The following is a 24,189-nucleotide window of genomic DNA, read 5'->3' as shown; positions in this document are numbered from 1 at the left end:
CTGCGGGAGTTCTGCCCGACGACGACCACGGCGACGACCGCGACGACGACCCCTTCACAGGTCATCGCTCTCAGCTTGGGGACGAGAATCGCGCCCGCTTCGCTTCAACTTTCCTTTTCAAAGAAAAAAAAGGGCAAACGAAACGCGTGGACAATCATCATCATCATCATCATCACTGTGCAGTCTGTGTTTGGCTGATACATTTCAAGGGTCTCTGCAAACACACACATCCTCCCTATGACAGTACATTCTGGAAGCTTCTAAAAGGACGTCCACACTGAGCTGACGACCGAGTAGTTTATTCTGACTGTGTAGTGGTTCCCTTGTCGAGCTTAATACTCACACGTGGCAGACAAGGTCGAGGTCTGGCGACAGTGACACCAGCGTGTGTGTGTGTGTGTGTGTGTGTGTGCGGTTCCTTTTTCTTTTCCTAAGGCAAGAGTGACTTCATCAGCCATCAACCATCATTCTGTGATCATAACTATGTACAAAATATATATATAATCACACTTATTTACAGGACATGTGGTGACCGGACAGAGCCAGAGACCACATGGCTACACAGGAATACAATAACATACACAGCACCTCTAGTGGCAGAAAGACAAAAACACACACTAAGGAAATTAAAAAAACAAAAAAAAATAAAAACTTGGCACTTGAAGATTTCTCCCACGTTAAAAACACACAAAAAAAAACACAATGAGAGTCAGTTTTAGTGGTAAACAAATTCTGGGGCCTCCATTTCACAAGCTGGGCCCTCGTGGGAAAAGACACGAGAGGCAGCGTTGATGGTTACTGGCCTCTTTTCTTCTTCTTCTTCTTCTTCTTCTTCAGTATCTGAGGCCTCAGAGGAGGCAGATCAGGCTCTTCCCCTCCTCGATCTCCTCCTGGACCTTGTCGCTGGAGGTGGCGATCTCCGCCTGCGCAGAGAAGACGGCGCAGACGAAGGTGAGCACGGTGCCGCCCATGGCCGTGTAGAAGGCCCAGCCCATGGAGCAGAGCCCGGCGCGGTACGGCGCCGCGTCGGGGCCGCAGTACAGCTGCACCTTGTCTGAACCCCAGCCAGCGGGATACAGCATCAGACCCAGGATCAGAAACAGACCTAAGAGAAGGGGGACAGGAAGCAGGAGATGAACTCATGGCAGCCGAGTTTACACACAGCAGCCCCTAGAGGCTCCTCAGCACATGACACCCTCGGTGCAACTGTGAGCTGGAAATAGCAAAAGGTTTCAAATGATTTTTAACAGCATCACAAGAACCATGTAGAATGCCGTTGAACATGAAAATAAATGTAATACAACACAGTAATAATACTTAGTTACATTTTTTTATTTAACTGCTACATCTCCTAAATAAATAGAATATTCTTTTACACCAGAACATTCTCCACACGCATCATCTTCACGTCATTAACCGCTTTAAAGTCCCCAAGGTTCTGAATGACCAGAACTTATAAATGTGTCAGAGAAACTTTTTTCACCTTTCAAACAAAACTCAACTGCGACACTAAACCTTTAAACCGGCACGGTGTCGCGTGGAAACACTGTCGCAGGTGCATTTACCAACTCCAGGACTTGTACGCGAAGACTTTGATCTTTGCCAAACTCATGGCGGTGGTGAATATCTGCAACATAATCTACATCATAAAACCAGAATGTGAAAGCAGATAATCTGCATATTTAATTTGGCAGATTTTTTATGCCGGATGTCCTTCCTGACACAACCTTCCCATTTATCCTGGCTTGGGACCGGCACTACAATTTATAAAAACATTGGGTCCTTGCTCAGTGGTACCCAAGTCCTTGACCGATCGGGGATTCGAACTGGCAACCCTCTCAGGTTGCAAGCCAAATTCCTTTCCACCCGATCATGGGCATGGGCTGCATATTATTCTCTCTCTGGCCACCATGTCTCATGTCCCTGTTTGTTCTAAATGGTCATCATGACGTTTTCTTTGCTTGGTTAAGAAGCTGTGGCTAAAAGAGTTACCATGGAAACGCATGAAAGATTAACGTGGACAAAACAACAAACGGCGGCTGATCTGGTTTTTGATTGATTATTCGTTTGTCTCGGAAAAAAAACATCCGGCAACGATTTCGACGACAGTTCAGTCTTTCCGACTGCATACACAAAACCTTTTCACGGTTACTCAACTGAACAAAACCTCACCAGGAAAATATATTCAAACAATGAAAACAATTGTTTGAGATGTTTGTTTGGTTTCAAACGTAAACAGAATAAGATTTGAATCTGAATTGGACAGTAGGTGTTTACAATGAAACTAAACAGGGTTTGTTTTCCTATTCATGCATCAGAGCCAAAAACATACAATTGTTCCTGAGTGTGGCGCTGCATGAAAGGTCAATGCAGCGCCACCTTTAAAACAAACTTGTTACTTTTTTATCCACAATTCAGATAACTGTTAAAAATTAGAGGGCGGTCAAACTCCTGAAAACCCATCTGAGCTGAAAATATACAGCCTAGATGTGCAACAGACCACTCTATGGTCCATAAGACCGCGATGTTATGACGTTTTCATCCTCGTGAGTGGACAATCATGACCCGGGCTCAATTTATGTGGGAGCCCATAAAGAGGGGTCGTGCTCCCATGAAGGGAGTCAACTGTGGGAGAGTTGTTAAAATACAACTGAAGACCAAGGGCGTAGGTTTGTGTATGGACAGTGGGGACATGTCCTCACCAGTATTTGGAGAAAGACACAGGGCAATGTGTGTGTGTGCTCAAATTGTGATTTTACGAGCATCAGTGAACGCATCACGTGAGTTTGCCTTTCCCTTTCTCTCTGGCCTGTATGACTTACTTACACATTATTATTTTAGTATTATAATCACAAACAATGCAGTTGAATGTATAATTTACATAAACGAGAAACCAGTGTGCTGCTCTTTGTGTTTGAGTGTCAGAATGAATAATTCACATTGAAGTCTACGGTGACTGCAACGCAACGACCCACGACACATGCAGGAGGGGAAACAAGCTGCGGATTCCCCCCAAAAAAACGGCACAAAACACGCACATCCAAAAAGAAAATGTGAAAAACTGACCAACGGATGTCACCAGTGTCACGTAAAAAAAAAACCCCAATCACTCAAACTTGTTCAGGCTGCATCTGTAAATGATGACTGCAGCAGAAAAAAAACAACATTTCCTGTCACGGTGCCATCCTGGCATTCAAAGCATCCCATCAGGCTGAAAAACAGTTACACCACGCAGAAACAACTTCCTGACGACGGTCTGAAATGTGAGCAAAGATCATCACAGCAAGAAAAGGGTTCAGCAACACAGAGACACAAAGGTTGGCACGTGTGCAGCAGCAGAGAGTGAAGAGAACAACAGGAAAAGGTAAGCAAAGAAACGCTGCCGCCTTCCCCCGGGCCAAGGTCGACCCTCCAGCGTCCTGTGACGGAGGGGGAGGGGCTGTGATTGCTTTAAGTTGTGCTGTGTGCTTCTATGTTGTTCCATGTCTTATTTAATTATTCATTTAAAGGCCAGCTATGATGTATGGCTTGGAGACAGTGACCCGGGCTAAAAGACAGGAGGTGGAGGTAGCAGGAGGTGGCAGGAGCTGAAGATGCTGAGGGGTGACCACGATGGACATGAACCATCTGGAGATGAAGTCTAAGAGAGTCGAGTTTGACGTGGTTTGGCCACGTGGCAGAAGAAGGGATAGTGATTATATCGGACAAGGGATGCTGAAGATGGAGCTGCCGGGCAAGAGGAAAAGAAGGCGACCACAGAGAATGTTCATGGATGTTGTGAAGGAGGACATGAGGACACTTTGTGTAACAGAAGAGGACACAAGGGAGAGGAGGACATGATTGACACATGTTTTTTTTTGTAACGCCAACTGCAACTGGACCGGATTAAACCATATGTACAAGGAAAATACTTCAACCAATCAATCCTTTTTAAGGCCTTTGAGAATTGAACAGATATTTAATTACCTCAGCTGAACAGAATGCATTTCTTCAGTACCCTTGTTTGTTTTCCCTGCTCTACGCTTCCTCCCATGGAAGTGGATCAGTCGGAGCCTGCGACCAATCAGAGCTGAGCAGGAAACACGTACGATAATAAAATTACAGGTAATAAACCGAGCAGACAGGAGATGAGAATTTCAGACTCGGCGTTAGACAGGTCGCACTGCTGGGGGACGGGGGACGGGGGGGGACTCTCTCCTTTCATTGGCCCTTAATCTCTCCCTCTCTGCTTCCTTTCTTTCTCCTCCCAATATCGTCTTCAACAAGGAAATGAAAACTAGGTCATAAATTCTTTCCACATGTTGCTGCATTGCCCTGACGTCCAGACTGGCTTCAGTGATGGATTGAAGGTATGGTTTTAATTCCCAAGCGCTCCCCTACTAGGACTCCCACCCCACACACACACACACACGCACACGCGCACACACACACACACACTCCTTCCCCAGGACCTAAGGCCCTCTGACCTAATATCCCGCTGCACTCCACCCCTCCAGCCTCACTATTCCCTCTGCAAGGCCCTCGTCTCGGGTAACTTCCAACCAAACTGTCAATTCTCCAACATAAAACTATTTCTATCTATTTCTGATTGCGACTCCCTGCCACCAAACCCCCTCCTCCTCCTCCTCCTCCTCCTCTGGCCTCCACCTTGTAACACAGCACAGCGTGTCGGCACTCTGCTCCAGGAAATCTGGCCACCGTTCTCCTTTCCAGGAAAAAAAAAATCTGAAGAGGAGCCACATCCAATCCTCGGCTCCACATGAGAAGAGAAAGAACCAGGCTTTCGTCTGCGACATGAAGCGATCTGTCAGGACAACACCGCGAGTGTCGCCCTGGCAACCAGATCCAAAGAAATATTCATTTATGAGTAGAATCCTCGTCTTTTCTAAACGACAGAAGAACAAACTAACTCCCGTCGCACACACGGCTCAAGGACAGGTTTATAATATTGACAACAGTTCAGAGACGTAATGACTTTGGACTTTTCATCCGAGTGTGTGCCAGACTTTTCACATCATCCGTGACAAAAGCTAGATTTTCAGACGTGAAATGTCCGGGAAATCTCTGAAGTTTGCCGCTGACGTATGAGGAATGCAGAGACACACGCGGAGAGTTATCGCCATTTCATCCCCACGGAAAACGGCACGTAGACAACCGATACGACGATGATGTCATCGTCCCACCTTTCTCTTCCCGTAGCGTTTAGCGTTTAACGTGTAGACAGCTAAACTGAGTAAATCTCGCAGATTTCATCAACATATATAAAAGTGATAAACATTAGTTCAGATTTAAGTATCTGAACATACGACGCACACCTGTAAGAAGACATGGGGCAATTGATAATTGTGTTACGGGATAATTATTAAAATATGCTTCAATATACAGTCATGAGGAGCCAGTTGAGGTGTTTCGGGCACGTTCTTCCAGGAGGAGACCCCGGGGCCGACCCAGGACGCGCTGGGAGGGATTCTATCTCTCTATCTATCTCTCCGCTGGCCTGAGAACGCCTCGGGATCTCCCCGGAGGAGCTGGGCGGTTTGGACTGTTGTCGACCAACGTCTTTTCTTTACAGACTCTTGATACATGGTACAAAAACACTCATTTCCGTATGAAACTGTGATAATGCTTCAAAAACACACGTTTTTTTGTGTGAAAACCTTGAATCTCCTCGTTTTGGCACAGGAAGATAAATCACCGGGACTGTATGTATATCTAAGTCAAACATTTCTCAATTTACGACTTCCCTCTGATGCGAAATTCCCTACCATGAACTCATTTTGAGTGTGTTTTTTTTTATTATATTATTATTAATACTACACAACACGTTGTGTATGCAGAAGTTGTTTCCACAGCCGCTAACTGCTGCATGTTTATAATGAAATGAGTCACAGCTCCATATCCAGTGGACAGCAAGTAAATATACGACTGGTGTGTGTCTGTCAGTGACTCTGTTGTGCAACACACAAGAGTCGGAGTCACCACCGAAAACCCGTAACTCTGCTCACATTCCTGTAAAGGTATTGTTGTTTTCCTTCCTGACTTCCACGCCGGAGCTTTGAGTCACGGTCAGCAGTTAAACCTGTGATGAAGTCGGTGACTCACGGCTGGAGGGAAAGTTTATAGCGGGTGATAAAAGCATTTGACACCAAACGCGCAAGAGCGAGAGACAGCTTTACAGCCCAGTTTGTTTGCAGTCCTGTCTCTAATCCTTTTCAATGGGAATGAGAATGAGCGAAAATGTGCAGAGAATTCCCTCACAGGTCGTCTGAAGAAGCCTTCGGGGGCCTTTAAACTGAAGTTTACTCGACTGACCCTCAGCAGAAGAGACTGTTTTAGACATTTCATTACGTAAAGACATGAATGGATTTACCCTCCGTTGAAATCTGGAAAAAAAAAAACACCCGTGGACGCCACTTTAATCGGAAAGTGTGTCGCTGGAGAGTGACATGAGTGTATGTGGAGACCAGGTCTCAGGGTTTGGATGTGAAAATCTCTGGCGACGTCATCACACTCCTCTCATCTGAGGTCAATCAACTCCGCCCCAACATCTGCCATCTGGCTCCAGTTTTCTCATTACCAGAGGGTCGGCGCACACTGTGGAAATAATGATTAGCAGAGATGCTGCTGCTGCTGCTGCTGCTGGATATCAGCGAGAGTGATATCATTCACAGAGGAGAGACAGCGCCACTTACAGCTGAACGATTCATGCTGACGGACACTGTTCTGGTTCTGACACGACTGATCTCTTCAAGGGTTATCAGCGTTTGGCTCCAGACGGAAACGCTCCCGCCTCCTCGGCTGTTTGATGCTCCTCTCGCCCCCTTTCCTCTTCCTCTTCCACATCCTCATCCTCCTGACAATGAGGAGACCCGGCGGTGCGTTTCCTCACTTTCATTGCTTCGCGGTAAACAGCAGGATCTCCGTGTCACGACACTAAGAGCGTCTACATCATGGACTAAATGAGGAAACCACGTCAGTCCACCACTAAATATTACCGCGCTAATGAACTGAAGCAGCAACGAAATGTGACCACGTATCACCAGATATTGGATGTTTTTATTCACGCCATCAGTTTGCACCTTCTTTGCGATGACACAGAGACACACACACAGAAAGGCCCTTGTTCCAACTGGGGCTCAAACCCTTAAACCCCTTCTTGCAGCAAAGGCACGAGTGCTAACCACTACACCCTACCTTTGCGTCACTTATCACCAACTAATTCCCCGTGTTGCGGGAAATTTCACATTTCCTTTTCTGAATCTTTGAAAATGTGTTCTCAGGTGAACCTACTGTTGTGATATCAACGGTTAAAACTTCACGTGAGTCACTCACGTAAACAACCTTAACGACCACAACCACATTCTTAACCATGACCTTTAACCTCAACCAACGCAATTCTCACCCTAAAACCAAGTCTTTCACCCACAAAGATCCATTTAAAGTTGTGAGGACAAACCAAAATGTCTTCACAGACTCCTCACCTCACAGTCTACACATGTACACACACACAAACCCATAAGCAGCGTACTTAAAGGAAACCCTTCGTCTGGATCAAATGCTTTTAGGGGAGCAACATCAATAAACTCATTTTATAGATAAGAAACTTTAAAGTTCTCCATGGCATAATCCAGTATGAATCTACAAAGCTCCAAAAACTCCTGGGCCAAAACATCGCAGCTTTGATGCCGACTTGTGCAACTTAAACATACACTGATTTTGAGCCCAATAAATGAGCCCATTCTGGTTTAACATAGATATGTTATGATGCTTTAAGTGTCGAGAATATGGTACATTTTGAATTCCATCAGTTCACTTTTGAAACACGTGTTCAGTCGAGCTGCAACTCACGATTATTACTATATTAGTTACTTGTCTGGTCCATAAAACGTCAGAAAATGTTGGAAAAATGGAATGATGATGTTCTCCAATGTCTCGTTTTTGTCCGCAAAACCAAAATGAACCAGTTTTAAAGATTTATTTGTTATATGGGGCAAAGAAACCAGAAATCGTTCACATTTAAGAAGAGAACTTGTTTTAATAATTGACACTCAACCCATAGTTGATGATTCATTTAGTAATCGATGAATTAAATAATCATCGCAGCCCTATACTGATAGAAGACAAGAACATCAACCAATATATTTGTTATTGCATCTCGTTTCAAATTAAATTAGTCCTTTATCAGTCTTCAGCCTTCATGTGGACAACACTTATAATAGTCCTTTAAAAAGCCAAACAGCCTCTGAGTCAGTCTTGTTAAAAATGTTGTTTTTAGTGTGAAATAAGCAACGAGGAATGTCTGCCCGTGTCCCAACAAATTAAAATACTTCATCACATCGACATGAAAAACAATACTCCACTCCAACGCTGCCTTTAAGGCGCCGCGCTCAGCGATCTGCATCATCACACCACAGTGTTACTGGGACCGATCCTTTACTGTGAAGAGATTGGAGCACGTAGATTATTCTAGATTATCACCTACGAATCGTCACATGCATCTACACACACACCCGTTCGCTGGTGTCGTGACTCAGGTCAGCGCTGAGCTGCATGTGTACTGTTCACCACACACACACCCACCTTTTTTCTGTTTGGGCCCACACCAAATAAACAAACTGTGGGGGAGGAGAGCCATAATCACCAGAGACAGAGCTGAGAGCTACAGTCTGTGGAGACACACAGAAAAATAACAGAAGAGGTTCAGCAGGGCTGATCTCATGGCCTCCTCCCTTCCATAACTCACCACAGTGAGTCAGAGTGGCCCGTGATTTGGCCTCAGACACACAACCGTAGTCACAGCACACACACACACACACACTGAAACTCAGATACGCATGCGTGGACGACTAACTTTTCTTAAGGGGCCAATTTAATGTCAGAGAATCCCAAACTGAGCAGGCAGAGAGTAAACACTGAGGCGACAGCAGCAGGAAGTGCAGACCTTATTTAGTTCAGTCCACACACGACTCAGGAGCCGCAGGAGTCGTGGCGCTCGTAATGAACGCGTTGAGCCGGGAGCAAAACTTTTCATTGACCTTGATAAAGGGTGGAATAAACAGAAACAATGAGAGATTTTATGAGCAGATTCAGATTTGGGAACCCTTTGTCCTCATGATTACAAGGTCAAAGTCTTTCACGTGGAGTCCGGGGAAAACACTGTGACTGTTGTAGCTGTCAAACACACTTTTAAAAAAAAAACAATATTTTAAGTCTACAGATTTTACAGTGAAAAACTGTCAAACCATGACAGAAAAAGACCGTAAACTTAAAAAGAGTTCAGTTTTTGTAACAGTGAAATATCGTAAATATATATATAGTTGCTGAAACAGTAATTTTTGCATATTTGTTCCTGTAAAAATTACATTAATCTACTGTTAAATAACTGCGTATTAATTACAGATATATCCCAAACCTGTATCTTTTGTGTTTTTTTGTTTTTTTTTGTAAAAAATACATTTTCTTACTGTTAAACTTATTAACCATTGTGTTAATTTATGTAAAATTACCATCAAATTTATAAGAGCCTTCTGGCAACCACAGCTGCCAGTTTTACCATAAAAACAAGTAGAATTTTATGTTAAAAAATGCTGTTTTATTTCATGGAGAACTCCTTTAATTATCCTTAACTAATACTTTTACTTTCAATTAAAAACAGTGTTATTTATATGATAGAATGTGGCAAAACCTCCAACCTTTACTGTGAAAACAGCAGTACTCAAATCCTTTTACCGTAATGTAAGAACAAGTTCTACCCTATTTATTACGGTAGAATCCTGGCAACCACAGCTGCCAGTTTTTTACCGTAAAAACAACATATTTTTTTTTACAGTGTATATTCAGTGCCGTACCAGTACTGTCTGCATCACAGTACTGGTCCACTTCTAAATCTTTCTAGCAGCACTTTCACCCGATTCTAGTGTGTATAAAATGTTTATTCTTCTTATTAAACAAGAATAATATTATCTATTGGATGTTTAAATCATTTTTACTAATGTTCAGTTATATAAATTGACTTCTTGCTACATTTGTGTCCTGAAAGAACAAAACTAGCAGAACTAAGCAGGACACTATATAAAATGGTTTAAATGTTCATGATAATCAAAATACACAAGTTGGCAAAATGTGTAACTTCAACCCAGTTCTTAGTTATTTTAATATAGACTAAATATTTCAACATATATATATTCAATATATTTCATATATTCACATCTTCTGGTGTCTTTTATTTACTGTAAAGTATTATAATTTAATGTTATTGTTCCTATATTGGATCCTCAGCAGTTACAAAAGACACAAACTAAAGGATAAAGGATGTTGTGTCGCGTGCACGCGTCTCACCTGCGATCCCTTGCAGCAATCCGCACACGTTGAAGATGCTCTTCTTCATGATGCTCTGGAAGCACATCGTGAAGACCGAGATGAACGCCACGGCGCACAGCAGCAGGATCCCTGTGGCCAAAAAGATGGAAGTGGCCTGCCAGAACCCGCTGGCAATCTCCCCAAAGTGCACGGCGTACGGCCCGCACAGGATCCCGCGGTGCAGGTGGGGCAGTTTTATACAGCGGCCGTAGATGCCTAAAGTGGGCCTGTAGGCCTCCCCGGCGGTGGTGGCCCCATGGGGGCCGAAGACGGCGTCGGGGGTGCGGGGGAATCCCACCAGCCAGTCAGTGCTCATGAAGGCGATGAGCTCGCCAAACGCCGCCACGATGCTCAGCAGAGTCCATAGCATGGAGCGGCAGGTGACAATCACATGGCACATGCTGACGCTGGCCCGGAGTTCTCTGTCCTCTACGAGACGCCGTCCGGGGACGTGGGATCCAGACGACACTGCCGCACACAGACGGATCACGTCAATGATTGACACTGCTCTTCTGACGTCTTATCTTCCGCTGGTGTCCTTTTTCGCCACGGCTGTTGATCTTCCTCCTCCCCTGAGCTCGCCCTCCTCGTGTCGTCTCGCTGTCCTTACTCGTCTTATTTCCTTTCTCTTTGTAGGTGTCTACATTGTACTGAAGCTCTTCTCCCTGAGCCAGCCCGCTGGCGTCACATCAGACACACCTAGGAGATAAAGCAGAGGCGGAACAACAGCATGAGTGCCTTAATTGCATGTGTAAAATGGAACTACGTGCACAGATAAAGCACTGAGTTGATTGTCCCCCAGAATTAGCAGAAGGAAGAAAGTGAGGGGGAGAAGAAGAGAAAGGGGAGGAAGGGAGGATCCTGGTGTTGAGGGGTCTAATGAGCTGTGTGTGTTTGAAGTGGGCCTCTTCAGTTTCCACTGTGTTTATGTTTAAAGGATTTGTAATCAGGGTCCTCGCTGTACTGTATCGTCATAAATGACATGTCTTATAATAAGGAGAAATGATTTCACAGTATGTGTAAGAGTGTGTCTTCACAGAAACAGATTTGGAAACAGAGGAATGAGAAGCGGATGCAGACGGAGAGGAAAAACAAGCCTGAGGCCTCACTCGCGGCCCACACAGCTGACCTGGGGTCAGCAAACGCTTGATAACACAACGTCCGTGCGCCTGTCACATGACCGGCTGATAACCTCAGTGACTTAAGCCGCCGCTGCGCTGCGCTACACAGTGACACGGTGCGGAGGAAGCAGCGGTTCATAAAAAGGTTGTTTTCCTGACAATAAACTGAAGGGAAAACACTCCTTTTATTCACCGGGGGGGTCCTCATCGTTTAAGGAGAAGATCTGGTGTCTGATCTCAATGATAACTGTGACACAATCGTCTGAGGAAACAGAATTCAGTGAAATAAACACATGACACAGACAGGCAGGTTTCACGCAGCCATAAAAAACGTCTGCTTCAGAACATACATTTGACATTTTCACGACACGAAATCTGGAAAACTGTGTTCTCTCTCTATCGTATCAGATTTGAGGTTTTTCTTATTGCGATATTCCATCCATCCATTCATCCATTCATCTTCTAGCACTTTATCCTCCACATGAATCTCAGCTGACAAAGGGCAGGAGGCGGGGTCACACACCCGGACAGATCGGCAGTTAAAAAAAAAAAGTTAGTTTAGGGGGAGCATTGGGGGTTGCTCAGGGGTACCCCAGCCCTTTTTTGGCCGGGTGGGAATTTGAACCGGCGACCCTCTGGTTACAAGTCAAGTTCCCTTTCCACTTGGCCACGGGCTGCCCAGTTATTGCGATATTCAAACGATACCGATTCCTGGCGCCTGGTTTGAGCATGCAGGAGGCAGGACTGTGAATTATTCTGAGCTTTTGGTACAGAGTTCTCCAATGAGCTCACTCTGGTCAGGATTCTAACAAAGATGCTGGCTGCAGAGGTTTGAGAAATCAGTCCGGGGGCAACTTTTGCGGACATTTCTATTATCACATGCAGCCCCTGCAAATCATTTCAAGAAAATGTCCAGACTTCGGCGCACGTCTGAGAAACACAGGCGGTGCATATCCAGAGAAGATGAAAACACACATGCAGAGGCCATGTTATAAATACAGCTCTGAGCCACAGCTGACAGTTGTTTCTTTTCTTTTCTTTGAGTCATTTTTTTTTTCTTCCTGCTCTGGTTTCCCCCGCTGTCTCGTGGGTGTCTGTAAGTCCTTCTCCAACCAGCGTCTGGCAGCGCAGCACTTGACACGTGTGCCGCCTGCACCGCGATGTTCCCTCGGTGCGTCCCTCTGCGGGCACGTCCCAGCGAGTGAGCGCTTTATACAAACTTTGATCTTTGTCATCCTGTCGAGATATCAACAACGGGCTCTCCTTTCTTTTTCCCCCCCGCTTCATCTTTTCCAGAAACTGTTTGTCTTTGTGTGTGCTAACGTCGACGCGTGCGTTTGGGCCGCTGTGACCTAGATGAGATCATAAGAGCAGGCACGGACAGCCGCCTCTGTCCGTTTGGATTCTCGTTGCCTCGCAATGAACAGATGCAGACACACGCTCACTCGCTGAGCTCACACAAAGACCGTTGATGTTTGGGGCGGAGTAGGGAGGGCGGGGGTCCTTTGACAAGACTGATGTTTGACGTTAGGGTTTAAGACAAACGGCTTTGCAGGCACGAAGCGCGGGCAGTCCAAAAGTTTTAAGGTCAAACATTTGCTGGCACGCTGCGGAGACTAATTCCTCACTGACAGGAATATTGTTGCAGCTCAAACAATTTGAACCACATGGGGAGATACGACGCTGTGGAGACCGGGACACTTAACCTTTAACCCCCGCCTCGCTGTTTTCACGCGTGTCGGCCACCAGGTTGCGCGATAAGCGCACAGCGAGTCTCTCAGTGTGTCTGCAGCCACCTTGAACGCGGGTCATTGGAGCTGAAACAAGTCTGGACATGTGTGTGCGGTATTTGTCGCGGCAAAGACGTCCAGACGTCTGCTCCTCGCTGTTCCTCGACGGACACAACTGAAGCCGTGTCATGAGCAGAGGCTGCCCAAGATAGAGTGAGGCCTGGTCGTTTGTATGTGTGAAGCCTGAGATGGATTTATGGTGTCCTTTATACTCCCTGTGTAACCCGGGGGGGGGAGACAGAGGATTATTCGAGTCTCAGTTTACATACACATGAGTTTACGGCCCTCAGATTGCACCCACCACCCCCTTGAACCCCTTCAACACTAATCCCCAGTGGGTGTGCACGGACATAACGATGTTAAAGGAAATGGAATGGATAATCACGTTACCATTCAATCTGCAATAGATGTGAGTTAACACACGAAACCTAATGGCAGAGGACATAAAGGACAGAGAAGTAACTCAGTTCTGTGGAAATCCTTTTGGTAAATATTGAGAAACATTTTGACGATCCGTCCTCTGGGCATCATGAACGTTTGTACAATATTTAATGTTCATACGGCCAATAATTGTTGAAACGGAACAGAAAATTGAATCACAAGAGGCCAGGAAATCATCTGTCTGTAAGATTAATCCAGAGTTAAAAAATCTAATTGTCGTCAGGATCACCCAGCTGAAGACGAGCTGTCCTCTGGACAACATGACTCACTGTACAACTCTTTCCCCCTCGGACAAGCCTCATAAATCAATAACAATAATAACAATGAATAACTCTGCCATCCCATAAATGTGTCAGGAGCTTGAGTGCACAGCCCATGCTCCAAGTGTCCACTCAGCCTTTCTCTTATCACAGACGTAAAAGTGCAAAGAACACCTTTCTACACAAACACTGACTGGAAAACAATCTTAGTGTGGGCGGAGTCACACACGTCACCATGGAGACATACTGAGAGGACATCAGACCTTTTAAAAGAATATTTACGACTTTATTATCATGAGCGTATACAGGAGAGTAGGCTGGAATAAACCCTCCCTGACAACAGGAGGGAGCTCCAGCAGCTTTTAAATAAAACCACATCAGCTCTGTGTCCAAACATAGAATTGAGAGTCAAAGGCAAACAGCCCAACTTAATCTATGACATAATCTGCCACAAACACGAGTGTGGCTACCATTTAATTTACAATATTACCGGCGGTTGAGATATTTATGAGCCAGCTCACAGAGAGTTGTGGTTACTCTGTGAACCTAAGGTGTACTTCTTCAAATGCAGTCATTACAGTTCAAACATGAACCTTACATCCCATATAATATCAAAGTTGACAGTGTAAGTGTGCGACGGTGACCGACTGATATATCCAGCTTTCTTGTGGATGCCCTACTTTCTCAGGCCACACGTCTTTGGCCTTTGTGACCCAGCAGCAAAGCAATCTAAAACAAAGCCAGTGTTTATAATCTGTGAGGATCTGTTTGAATGAGAAGCCCCTGCAGCTATGGAGGGGGAATTCAGGAGGTGATTGGTCACAGAGAACCTCAAACACTATAGTCCAAGAACGCTTCCTTGTCTAATAACAGCTCTGAGATTAAGACGAACCATGTGGAAGGAGAACGTACCACTAGGATCAATGACCATCATGCACAACTTCACAACAACATCTGAAGAACAGCATTCATCTTTTTGTCGTTTCATAGCGCCGGTGAAAGCACCGGAGGACAGAATAAACCCCCAGCCTTGTCATTACTTTAGGAAAATTGTAGACTTTAGTTGTAATAACAGCCATCGATAACAACACAGTCAGTGCAAATTCCGATTTTCCACAGCAGCAAAGAAACCCGTCTTCTCCCCTAACACGTCTGCACATCTGCTCAGCATCCTGGAGCTCCGTGACGCTACGAGGAGGTTGTGATTAGCACCTACAACATAATATTTATCTCCAGTAACATCAGCCAAGAGCACAGCTGACACTTTCTGCCTCAAAGGTCATGCAGAAGAATAAGACAACAGTGGTCCAAACCTGTCTCCATTGGCCCGGTGGATCGTCCAGCTCTCCTGGAGATGTGACTTCTCTGCCTCGACTCTCCTCCGCTGCTCACTCACACTCAAATGCCTCTCTCAGACTCTGACTCACAGACCCTCCCCTGCAGGCCCTCCTCCTGGACCGCCACGGTCTCCTCTGATTGGCCGGGCCCACACTTGGAACCACACTTCTTGAGAGGGTCCACATGGTGGCCATATTTCAATGCTGAATCTGGGTTAAAACAACAAGAGCTGGAGCTCCCCCCTCTCTCTCTCTCTCTCTCTCTCTCTGTCTCTGTCTCAGTTTCTAGCACCTTCTCATTCTGTTTTTGTTGCTCTCTGCAATCTTTCAAATCGGCCAATGCCAACATGTTACTGTCAGCTGACATGTCAACTGCATTTTCACGTTCTTTTCAGGGAACAGTCGGCCTGAATTCCACAGTATTAAAGATCCCGTGTGTGACATTTAAGAGGCTTCATTACTGGCAGAAACCAGTGAGTGTGTTTGTATAAATGTACAATTAATCCAAGATAAAAATCATTTGGTTTTTGTCGTCTTAGAATAAACCATTTATGAGGTCTGTAGTCTCACCATTAGATGTCACTAATTCTTACACACTTAACATTTTGCATTTTGTGGTGATATATTATGGGGTTTTGAAAAGAAACTTTTGTGGGTGACTTGGTCTAAAAATGGACAATCTTATGCACAAACGGCCAGACAAGGACAGCGTGTGTGTAACCGGAGAGTAAACGTCTAACCAACAGTATCCGTTGGGATGGTGTATGAATGAAAACCTTTGACTTTTGACGGCACGTCTTATGAACTCGTTCTGGCGGAGCAAGAATAAGGTCAGCGCTTTCTCACCCACTCAAGTCACTCCGTGGTTGAGCTGATCAGGGATCAGATAAACTGTACCGCAGCAGCTCCCAGCACCACGTATTTGATCCCACTGTATGTGTAGGAAAATATTGCTGGAGCAGCTCTTTCCCTGTTGACTTAAGGCGAACAATTGGAAATGTCGGTGTACGCGAGGACAGAGGAGCCAGACCATGAACGTACACAGAAAATCAGTTCCACAGACACAGCTGCAGTACGGACAGAACGTAGGTCACCCATTGGCTCTCTTTTTTTACTAGAGATGCACTTTATAATAATATGTTGTTGTGTTTATGAAGACTCTTTGTCTTTAAACTCATTTTAAGATACCTTGAAGAATAAAAAGTTTGCTGTCGCAGTGTTATTTTTCTATGCAAAGTATTTTTGAATGTGAAATTTGGTGTTTTAAGTGTAAACTGTGCGTTGCGCTCTTTGCACGCGGTTCCAAAAACTGGAATGCGGTGCGAATTCGGTCCGCGCACACTCAGCGCAGAAGTATACCAGGGCCTTAACTATTACCTTCAGCTTTCGGGTCCAGTATGTAACATTAAGGGTGGTTAATTGGCAGAAATGGAACATATTATGCCAAATGATGTGATATAATTGGTGTATAATGGCTTTAAAATAAAAAAAAAGTTGGAATAATCCTTTTTATCTGTACTTTGGGCACAAACAGTCATGTGCTTTGTGCTTTAAAACAGGAGCTCACAGTCAATAGAGGGTGGAAAGTGTGTGAAATGTGTTTACAGCCTTTTTTGGTATGTGAAGGCCACCGTAGTTGCCTTGGACTTGGCAAAGGGAGGGTTGAGTGGAGGAGTCCAGTGTCTGTAGCACTCTGCAGTCCCAGCATCAAAGTGAACAATGGAAAGTGTTTGGTGTGTTATTTTACAGCATTACAAAGTTATTTGAACATATTTCTCATTGTATGCGTGAATTTTTGTTACGATAAAAGTACAAAAAATATTATATCCACCAGCATCGTGGCCTTTATGCAACACATTAACACTTATGAGTTGGTGGAGGACGACAAACATGTGAACGCCACATTCAGTGGTTGCCTGGATAATGTGAGAACTGACTGATAGAGCAGACGCTTCCCTGTCTGAATAATAGATTTGCTCTGAGGCTGATGGGAGCAAAGTGTCAGAGGATTGCTTACAGCAGCACTGGGTGCATTCAGCCAACACTGAAGTCAGCCACAGCATTCGTCTGACTCCGTGTTCTCACACAAATGACTTCCATATGAGGACGAGGGAGGGAGGGGTGGGGGGTGGGAGCAGTCGACTCAAACAGGAAGAAAAGCTGATAGGTCAGCCAGGCATTTGAACGCAGCGTGGAAGGCCCCGAGGAAGAGGCCGCTCTTATCAGTCTGAATGGATGTTAGGCCACGCCAGACCAAAAATAGAGGCCTTTCAGTGCGGCTGAATGCACCAGAACTAATAAAACCTCTCCTTTGACCCATTTCTAATAAAACCTGGTGACTCACTTTCTTCCTGCTGCTTGTGAATGGATGGGAAAATGTTAATGACGAAGTTTAAAGCCACAAAAACTCTCTCTAGAAATGCCTTTTTTTTCTTAAATAAATAAATAAATAAATAAATAAATAAATAAAAGAACTTACAATTCCCAAAAATACCCTCCTAGGGTTCATTGTTGTCTTATTCCCTTCATGTACAGCAGGTTACAGTGGTGACAGTAGCAGATCTACAGCTCGTGAGAAGCTCCTTGATTTCTCATTTTTAAGCCACGGACACACACTTTGAAGTGATGATAATGGCAGCAGACACACACACACACACACACACACACACACTGCAATTAACACTTATTTTCATGATCACTTAATCCGTCATTCATTTTTCTTGATTTAGTTTTGTCCACAAACTGAACTTTTTCAGTTTTGATGGAAACATATACATTTAAAAACCTTGTTTTAATTTAAAAAATAAAATAAAAATCAATTGTCAAAATAGTGAGAGATTAATTAAGTAAATAGGCATTACACCAGGCGGCTATTAAAAGCATCAACTCTTCTGACTGGATGAAGATTTTATAATTTAACACACTGCAATAATCTTGACTGGATATTGGGACTGATTGGATTCCTCAGCTCTAAATATCCTTTCTACTTTATGTGTTATTTGTTTTTATGTTATATATAGTGTGGAAATGGCTTCATTATTCCATACACATGTACAGTGGGCTCTCCTTTCATACTCATCTATGTGTATTATTAACTGTGTTCAAGTTTCAAGAGTGTTGTAACTGTTTGTTTAAATGTACCCTGCTAGAAATTTCTGCCCAAGAAAAATACTTATACTTAATAGTAACCCCAGAATGACTTGGGATATAAAGACATTATTGACCTGATCAACAAGGAAACAACTTTCTTTAGTGGAGATTTTTTTAAATGTATATTCACAATAAGGCGTAAATCTTCTGTGACTTCTGTGTCGTTGTCATACAATGAGTTTGCGTCTTAGGTTTCACCAGTTTGATTTTGTTTTCCTCTGAACCCGAATGAAACAATACCAGGGTTGAAACAAATGTAAGTTCTGTACATTATTATCTTTTTTATACGCTTGTAATTCAAATGTAATGTCACAGGGGTTTTCATATGGGTGACTTTGTGAGTCATTTTCACAAACGGTTTGCACTACAGATTAGAAAGGGATGACTAGAGATGTTTCAATAAAGGAGTTTTGGGTTACAAAGGTTGTTGCATGTCATCCTTTCCTTTAACTTAATTTACCATCAGGGAATTTAACGTGAAGTTTAAGACCATTTACATTTCCCAGTATGCAGTAACATTGATATTAATTAATTTAACTAATTTTTAGTTAACATTTAAGTAAATCCAGCTTTCCCTTGTCTACACTACCGTATATTGCTCATCACAGACTAATCACAGTCTAGAGCATGCTGAATCAAAATGTGTATCATAAAAAAAAGTTCAATGTGCCACCTGCTGGAAAGAAATCATAACACATCTGGGATTTAACTGCACTTGAGAAGCCTGTCAAAGTCCATTTCCATTTAAACATCAAGAGGCAAAATATGCTGGCAAATAATGTCACATCTTGTGTGTATTTCTACTCAAATTTAAAAAAAACACTAAGTAAGTATGATTTTTAACTACAACAAATCACTAGTGAATCTATTTGTGACATTTCCTACATAGGAAGGACCAAAAACAACCATACAATAAAACCCAGCTGGATCCAAGTGGAATTTTTGATTTAGAACAAAGATTTGTGTGATAATAAATAGTCCAATTAGAATCTAAAGCTTTTTTATTTGAAATATATAGGTCTATACAGTATATCATGATATATTCATGGATGAAACTGGACACAACATTGATCACCCAGTGGAGCTAAATTACGAACAGACCATGTTTTACAAATAACCAATAATTCACAGAGAACAGAGAACGTTGTTCATTGCAAATATAAAACACCATTCACAAACTAAAGCATTAATTTCTTTCATATATAGTTAATAATAGTTTCAAGCACTTGCAGGAAATGTTTTTTGAAATGTTGTTTGTCTCTCATGTAAGTTTTATCTTTGAAAAACAAAAATGCATTTGTTTATGAATGGTAGTTTATATTTGCAAAGTCCACAAGGTCACTTTGTGAATCACTGGACATTTTGTTAAACATTATATTCTTGGTTTTGGCAGTGATTCAGCTCCATGACCCCAGTGACCGGCAGTATGCCACTGAAACCCATTCAAGAAAAAACACTAATCTTTAGGTGCATCATTTGCTAAGTTATCAAGGCTTTGTCCGTCAAATCGTATTAAGTGCCAGCCTTCAGCGGCAGTGAGGTCCTGAGCTCCTTTAGCAGCATAGAAATCTCGAGAAGGAGTATTCCAGTTCAACACAGACAACTGCAAGCGTGCACACTGCATCTTTTTCGCCACCTGAGCAAACAAAACAGGCCTTGAGTTAATCATGCACCACTACCTCTCCATCACACTGGGCAGATGGTCTTTGCACAACAATCCAATGAAAATAAATTGTAAATGTACATTTGCATCCCTTTTACGCACTGCAGCAACGCAATAACTGGCTACTTGTTTTGACAGAAGACATCACGTCACCCTAATCCCGGCTTCTCTCCACCTGTGCAATTTAGAATTGATTTGCTGATCACAATTAAAGCTTGTGAACTCCGTAGCAGAAATGTTGAGTCATATGAGCCATCTTTGCGGCCATGGAAAGGAAAACCAGCTTTGCTTCCTTTTGACTTGTCTGACTGTTTTTCTTGTTTATTTTGACAAGTGGTGATTTGATTTTTGTCATTCTGTTGTCTTGTCCCCGAGTATCCTGTTATTGTTTTTTGATTTGTAGGGGTGGGTCAAAATACCGATTTAGTGATATATCGTCGTCCTACCTTGTGCAATACGATAATCCATACTTGGGCAGAAGTTACCTGGCCGAAGAAGAAGTAAGATCGGAGATCCCCCATCCACGTTCTTTATGACTATGCACTTTTTTTTATCTATGTTGTGAATAAATAGGGAAATCCTGAACTTTTCACTTTTCACAGGCGTTTGGTTTTCTTCAATTAGACAGATATCGTGATGTATCTCTATACGATTATCTTGCAATAAATTGATTATCACAAAATCATTGTATCGTGAGATACGCAGTGATTCCCACCCCTATTGCTTTGTGTGTAAATGTGCTTATGTTAACCTGACCATTTAAAAGTGCTGCTTAAATAAAATTATAATATATTATTCCTAATTAGGCTTCCAAAAAGCAACCAAAATTATGAATACTTGAGATACTTAAAAATAATATGTATAGCAGAATTCTAGCAACAAGTTGAACAGGAATGATTAATGTACAGGCTTTTGTTGATTTGTTTCACAGAGGTTAATATGTTATTGCATTTACTGCCTCATAAGAACAGTGCGTCCTGCATTAAACTGAATTCTTGCTCGACTCCTCACTTACTGACACATTTCTGAACATGTACCTAATAAAACATCCTTACCTCAGCAACTTTGCTCAGTATACTTTTGCCTATGCCACGTCCTGTAGAGAATACGGAAAAATCACATGTTTGGGACACATAAGGAAAAGATTACAAAAGAAAACAAAATGTATAGATATTGTTGAAGTTTTCTTGAGAAGACTTTTTACCTCGGAATTCTGGCATCACATACAGATCCTCCAAATGTAATGCCCGCCCCCTCCAGGTACTGTAAGTGTAAAAGTAAAGTCCATATCCGACAACTGTGAATCCTACATGGAGAGAAGACAAACATTGCGATTGTGATATGAGAAGAAATAGTAATTTATACATAATTATCCTCAGTTTCAATTCAACAATAATAATAATTTTTCAGTAATTTGACACACATTTTGGTCTGGAAAACCTTTTAAACTAATATTACTTTCTATCAATCAAAAAATACTTCAGTAGCTAAGCAACAATTATGATTTAATTCCCACAAACAACAACTGTTCACAATGATTTGGTGGGCAAAGACATTCCATTTTAAGTGTAAGACTGCTGCTATATTTTTATGACTTCAACAAAAAGGCTTTGACATTCACATTTTACCTTCTTTGGATTTATGCTCCTCAGGTACTTCTGCCACGAGGCACCCAAACAGTGGATTCTCACAGAAACCACTGCTCTCCAGTTCTGAAATAAAACAGACGTAAATGATACCTACATCTTTCCATTAGACGCTACATTAGTATTCACCAGCACCCAACATTATGAATACTTGAGATACTTAAAAATAATATGTATAGCAGTATTCTAGCAACAAGTTGAACAGGAATGATTAATGTACAGGCTTTTGTTGATTTGTTTCACAGAGGTTGATATGTTATTGCATTTACTGCCTCATAAGAACAGTGCGTCCTGCATCAAACTGAATTCTTGCTCGACTCCTCACTTACTGACACATTTCTGAACATGTACAAATAAAAAAACATTATTTGCAGAGGACATATTGACTGGTTTTAATGTCCCACAGCCCAAATATGTGCATTTACACATGTTAATAGAACATTAATATTACAAACTACAATATTAGGACACATAAATCTCAGAGTGTCTGCTGTTTGTTAATGGTCTGCACTGAAACAATGTGCATTAGTGTCAGTGATACAGCAGTTTAGTGTAACAGTACCTTCATGCGATATTTTCACTTGGTCTGGCATTTTTTCAAAAACTGCTAACTCCTGAGGGGGGGAACGAAAATATATACATATAAATTATAGCAAAGGAAATAAAAAAATGTTTAAAAAGTTCAAATATTTCACTGTGAAGCAGAGAACATTGAGGAACACGTTAATTAACTTAGTTAATTACTTTTGAAACTCCATGAACACAATGAAAACGTGCACATAAACATAAAATTGTCCACTTTCACAATAACAGTTTGAACATACACATTAAAGACACGTATGTACTCACCGTTATCATTCGGAATATTTCTTTACAGTCTTCTTTAGTTGCAGCACGTATTTTAAACGCCATGTTCAACGTAGAAACGGGGGAAATATCAAAACTACTGTCAACACTTGTCACACAACGTCCGTAGTTCTCACGCGAACTGGTCTTCTTGTCATCCAGCTGTATTGCACATTACCGCCCTCTTACGGTACGGAGTGTAAATTACACAATTGACCATGGAATTTCACACATCACAGAAACAAAAACACATTCACAAACATATGCAACTCTTAAATTAAGGATAACTCACTGTATGTGCCCTGTTGTAGTCCACATTCCAAGTAAGACTCAACGGTTATTATTGATAATTAGAAATAAATTATGTTTCAGTATTGATAAAGCTAACAACAACTTATATTGTTACATAGTCCATACATAGTATAAAAATAATAATACACAACATGGACACACTCACACGTTCACAAATCTGTAAAGCTCTTAGATTAAGAGTAACATACAGTTTCAATATCTAATTTAATCTAATTTAATGGCTACACACATCTCCCATTTACGTATATGTACACAAATCTTGTCTTCATTGTGAGGAAAGTTCATGACCCTTGGTCATGTCTTTTTGCTCATATTATTTATCATAAACATACAGTAGATTCATTGGTAATTGTAATCCAGGGATTAGAAGATGTTGCTATTGTAGACTGAGCTACACCAAGGTCTGCGCTCAGAGAAAGCTATTGTGTGTGTTGTTCATTCCTTGCCAGTAAACATAGATAATGATGAACACGGAGAGAATTATTCAAGAGATAATTTGTGTCTTCCTACCTCAATAAAAAAACTACCCATCAGTACTAGTCATGAGGTGTTAAAAACAGGTTTCATATGCAAAAGATGAGTAAAGGCAATCTTTCCAAAGGTTATTGTGTAATCCTTGATTAATAATGTCAAGATAACCCTTTAATTAGATAACTAATTAAAGCTGCAGTGCATTTTTTCATTACAAAAAATGTTTCATTCGCACCATTGCCAAAGGAGTTCACACACGACTCGGTTTCTCGTGCTGCCTGGTGACATTACCACACTGCACACAGGAAGAGATGACAAACGGAGGCAACGGTAATACAATAACACCGTCAACAAAGCTACACACTGCAGCTATAAACATTAATGGGGATAATAAAAAGTGAAAGTCTTCAATACTAAGAGTAGAATGGGAGGCAGAGCCTTTAGTTACCAGGCTCCTCTCATTGATGATAGTTCGGGAGGCAGACACTCTCTCTGTATTTAAAGTTAAACTTAAAACTTTCCTTTTTGATAAAGCTTATAGTTAGAGCTGGTTCAGGGAAACCTGGACCATCTCTTTGTTATGCTGCTATAGAACTAGACTGCTGGGGGATTTTTCTGTGGTGCACGCACATTCACTCTCTCACACTCAGGATTTGATTATGACTTTTTATATGTCATTAACCTCGTCTCTTTCTCTCCCTAGTTTGTGTCTTTCCTTCCTTCCCTCTCTCTCTCTCTCTGTATTCTCATCATGCAGGTTGCAGGATCAAGATCCAGTTTCCGAGGCTACGCT

The 24,189-nt window shown here is 42.5% G+C and overlaps 2 protein-coding genes across 2 annotated transcripts in view; both read right to left on the bottom strand.

Annotated features, from left to right (window-relative positions):
* LOC122780121 (LHFPL tetraspan subfamily member 2a protein) overlaps window positions 1-15,386 on the bottom strand; it is a 15,528-nt gene extending 142 nt beyond the window's left edge. Inside the window, exons 1-3 of the mRNA XM_044042927.1 lie at window positions 15,285-15,386; window positions 10,339-11,058; window positions 1-1,105 (exon numbers count right to left, since the gene is read on the bottom strand). The exon at window positions 1-1,105 is cut by the window's left edge and continues 142 nt beyond it. Of these exons, the coding sequence (XP_043898862.1) occupies window positions 849-1,105; window positions 10,339-10,759 (678 nt within the window). The 5' untranslated portion in view covers window positions 10,760-11,058; window positions 15,285-15,386 and the 3' untranslated portion in view covers window positions 1-848. The remainder of the gene's footprint in view (window positions 1,106-10,338; window positions 11,059-15,284) is intronic.
* Window positions 15,387-19,445: 4,059 nt separating this feature from the next.
* LOC122779242 (thialysine N-epsilon-acetyltransferase-like) lies at window positions 19,446-22,750 on the bottom strand. Its single transcript, XM_044041410.1, has 6 exons — window positions 22,617-22,750; window positions 22,330-22,381; window positions 21,750-21,833; window positions 21,326-21,427; window positions 21,177-21,217; window positions 19,446-20,094 (listed from the first exon to the last, which is right to left on the bottom strand). Exons 1-6 carry the CDS (start codon window positions 22,677-22,679, stop codon window positions 19,915-19,917), a joined length of 522 nt encoding a protein of 173 aa, XP_043897345.1. The 5' UTR covers window positions 22,680-22,750; the 3' UTR covers window positions 19,446-19,914.
* Between the last annotated feature and the right edge of the window lie 1,439 nt (window positions 22,751-24,189).

The sequence above is a fragment of the Solea senegalensis genome, linkage group LG13, assembly GCF_019176455.1.
Source record: "Solea senegalensis isolate Sse05_10M linkage group LG13, IFAPA_SoseM_1, whole genome shotgun sequence".
NCBI lineage: Eukaryota > Metazoa > Chordata > Actinopteri > Pleuronectiformes > Soleidae > Solea > Solea senegalensis.
Note: the sequence above shows the minus strand (reverse complement) of the source record. Positions and strands in the feature narration are given on the sequence as shown.

Coding starts and splice junctions, on each gene's coding strand:
- LOC122779242 (XM_044041410.1), bottom strand. CDS start 22,679: ATGGCGTTTAAAATACGTGCTGCAACTAAAGAAGACTGTAAAGAAATA. Junction 22,382..22,616: donor AAATATTCCGAATGATAACG/GTGAGTACATAC, acceptor TCCCCCCCTCAG/GAGTTAGCAGTTTTTGAAAA. Junction 21,218..21,325: donor TGTGATGCCAGAATTCCGAG/GTAAAAAGTCTT, acceptor TATTCTCTACAG/GACGTGGCATAGGCAAAAGT.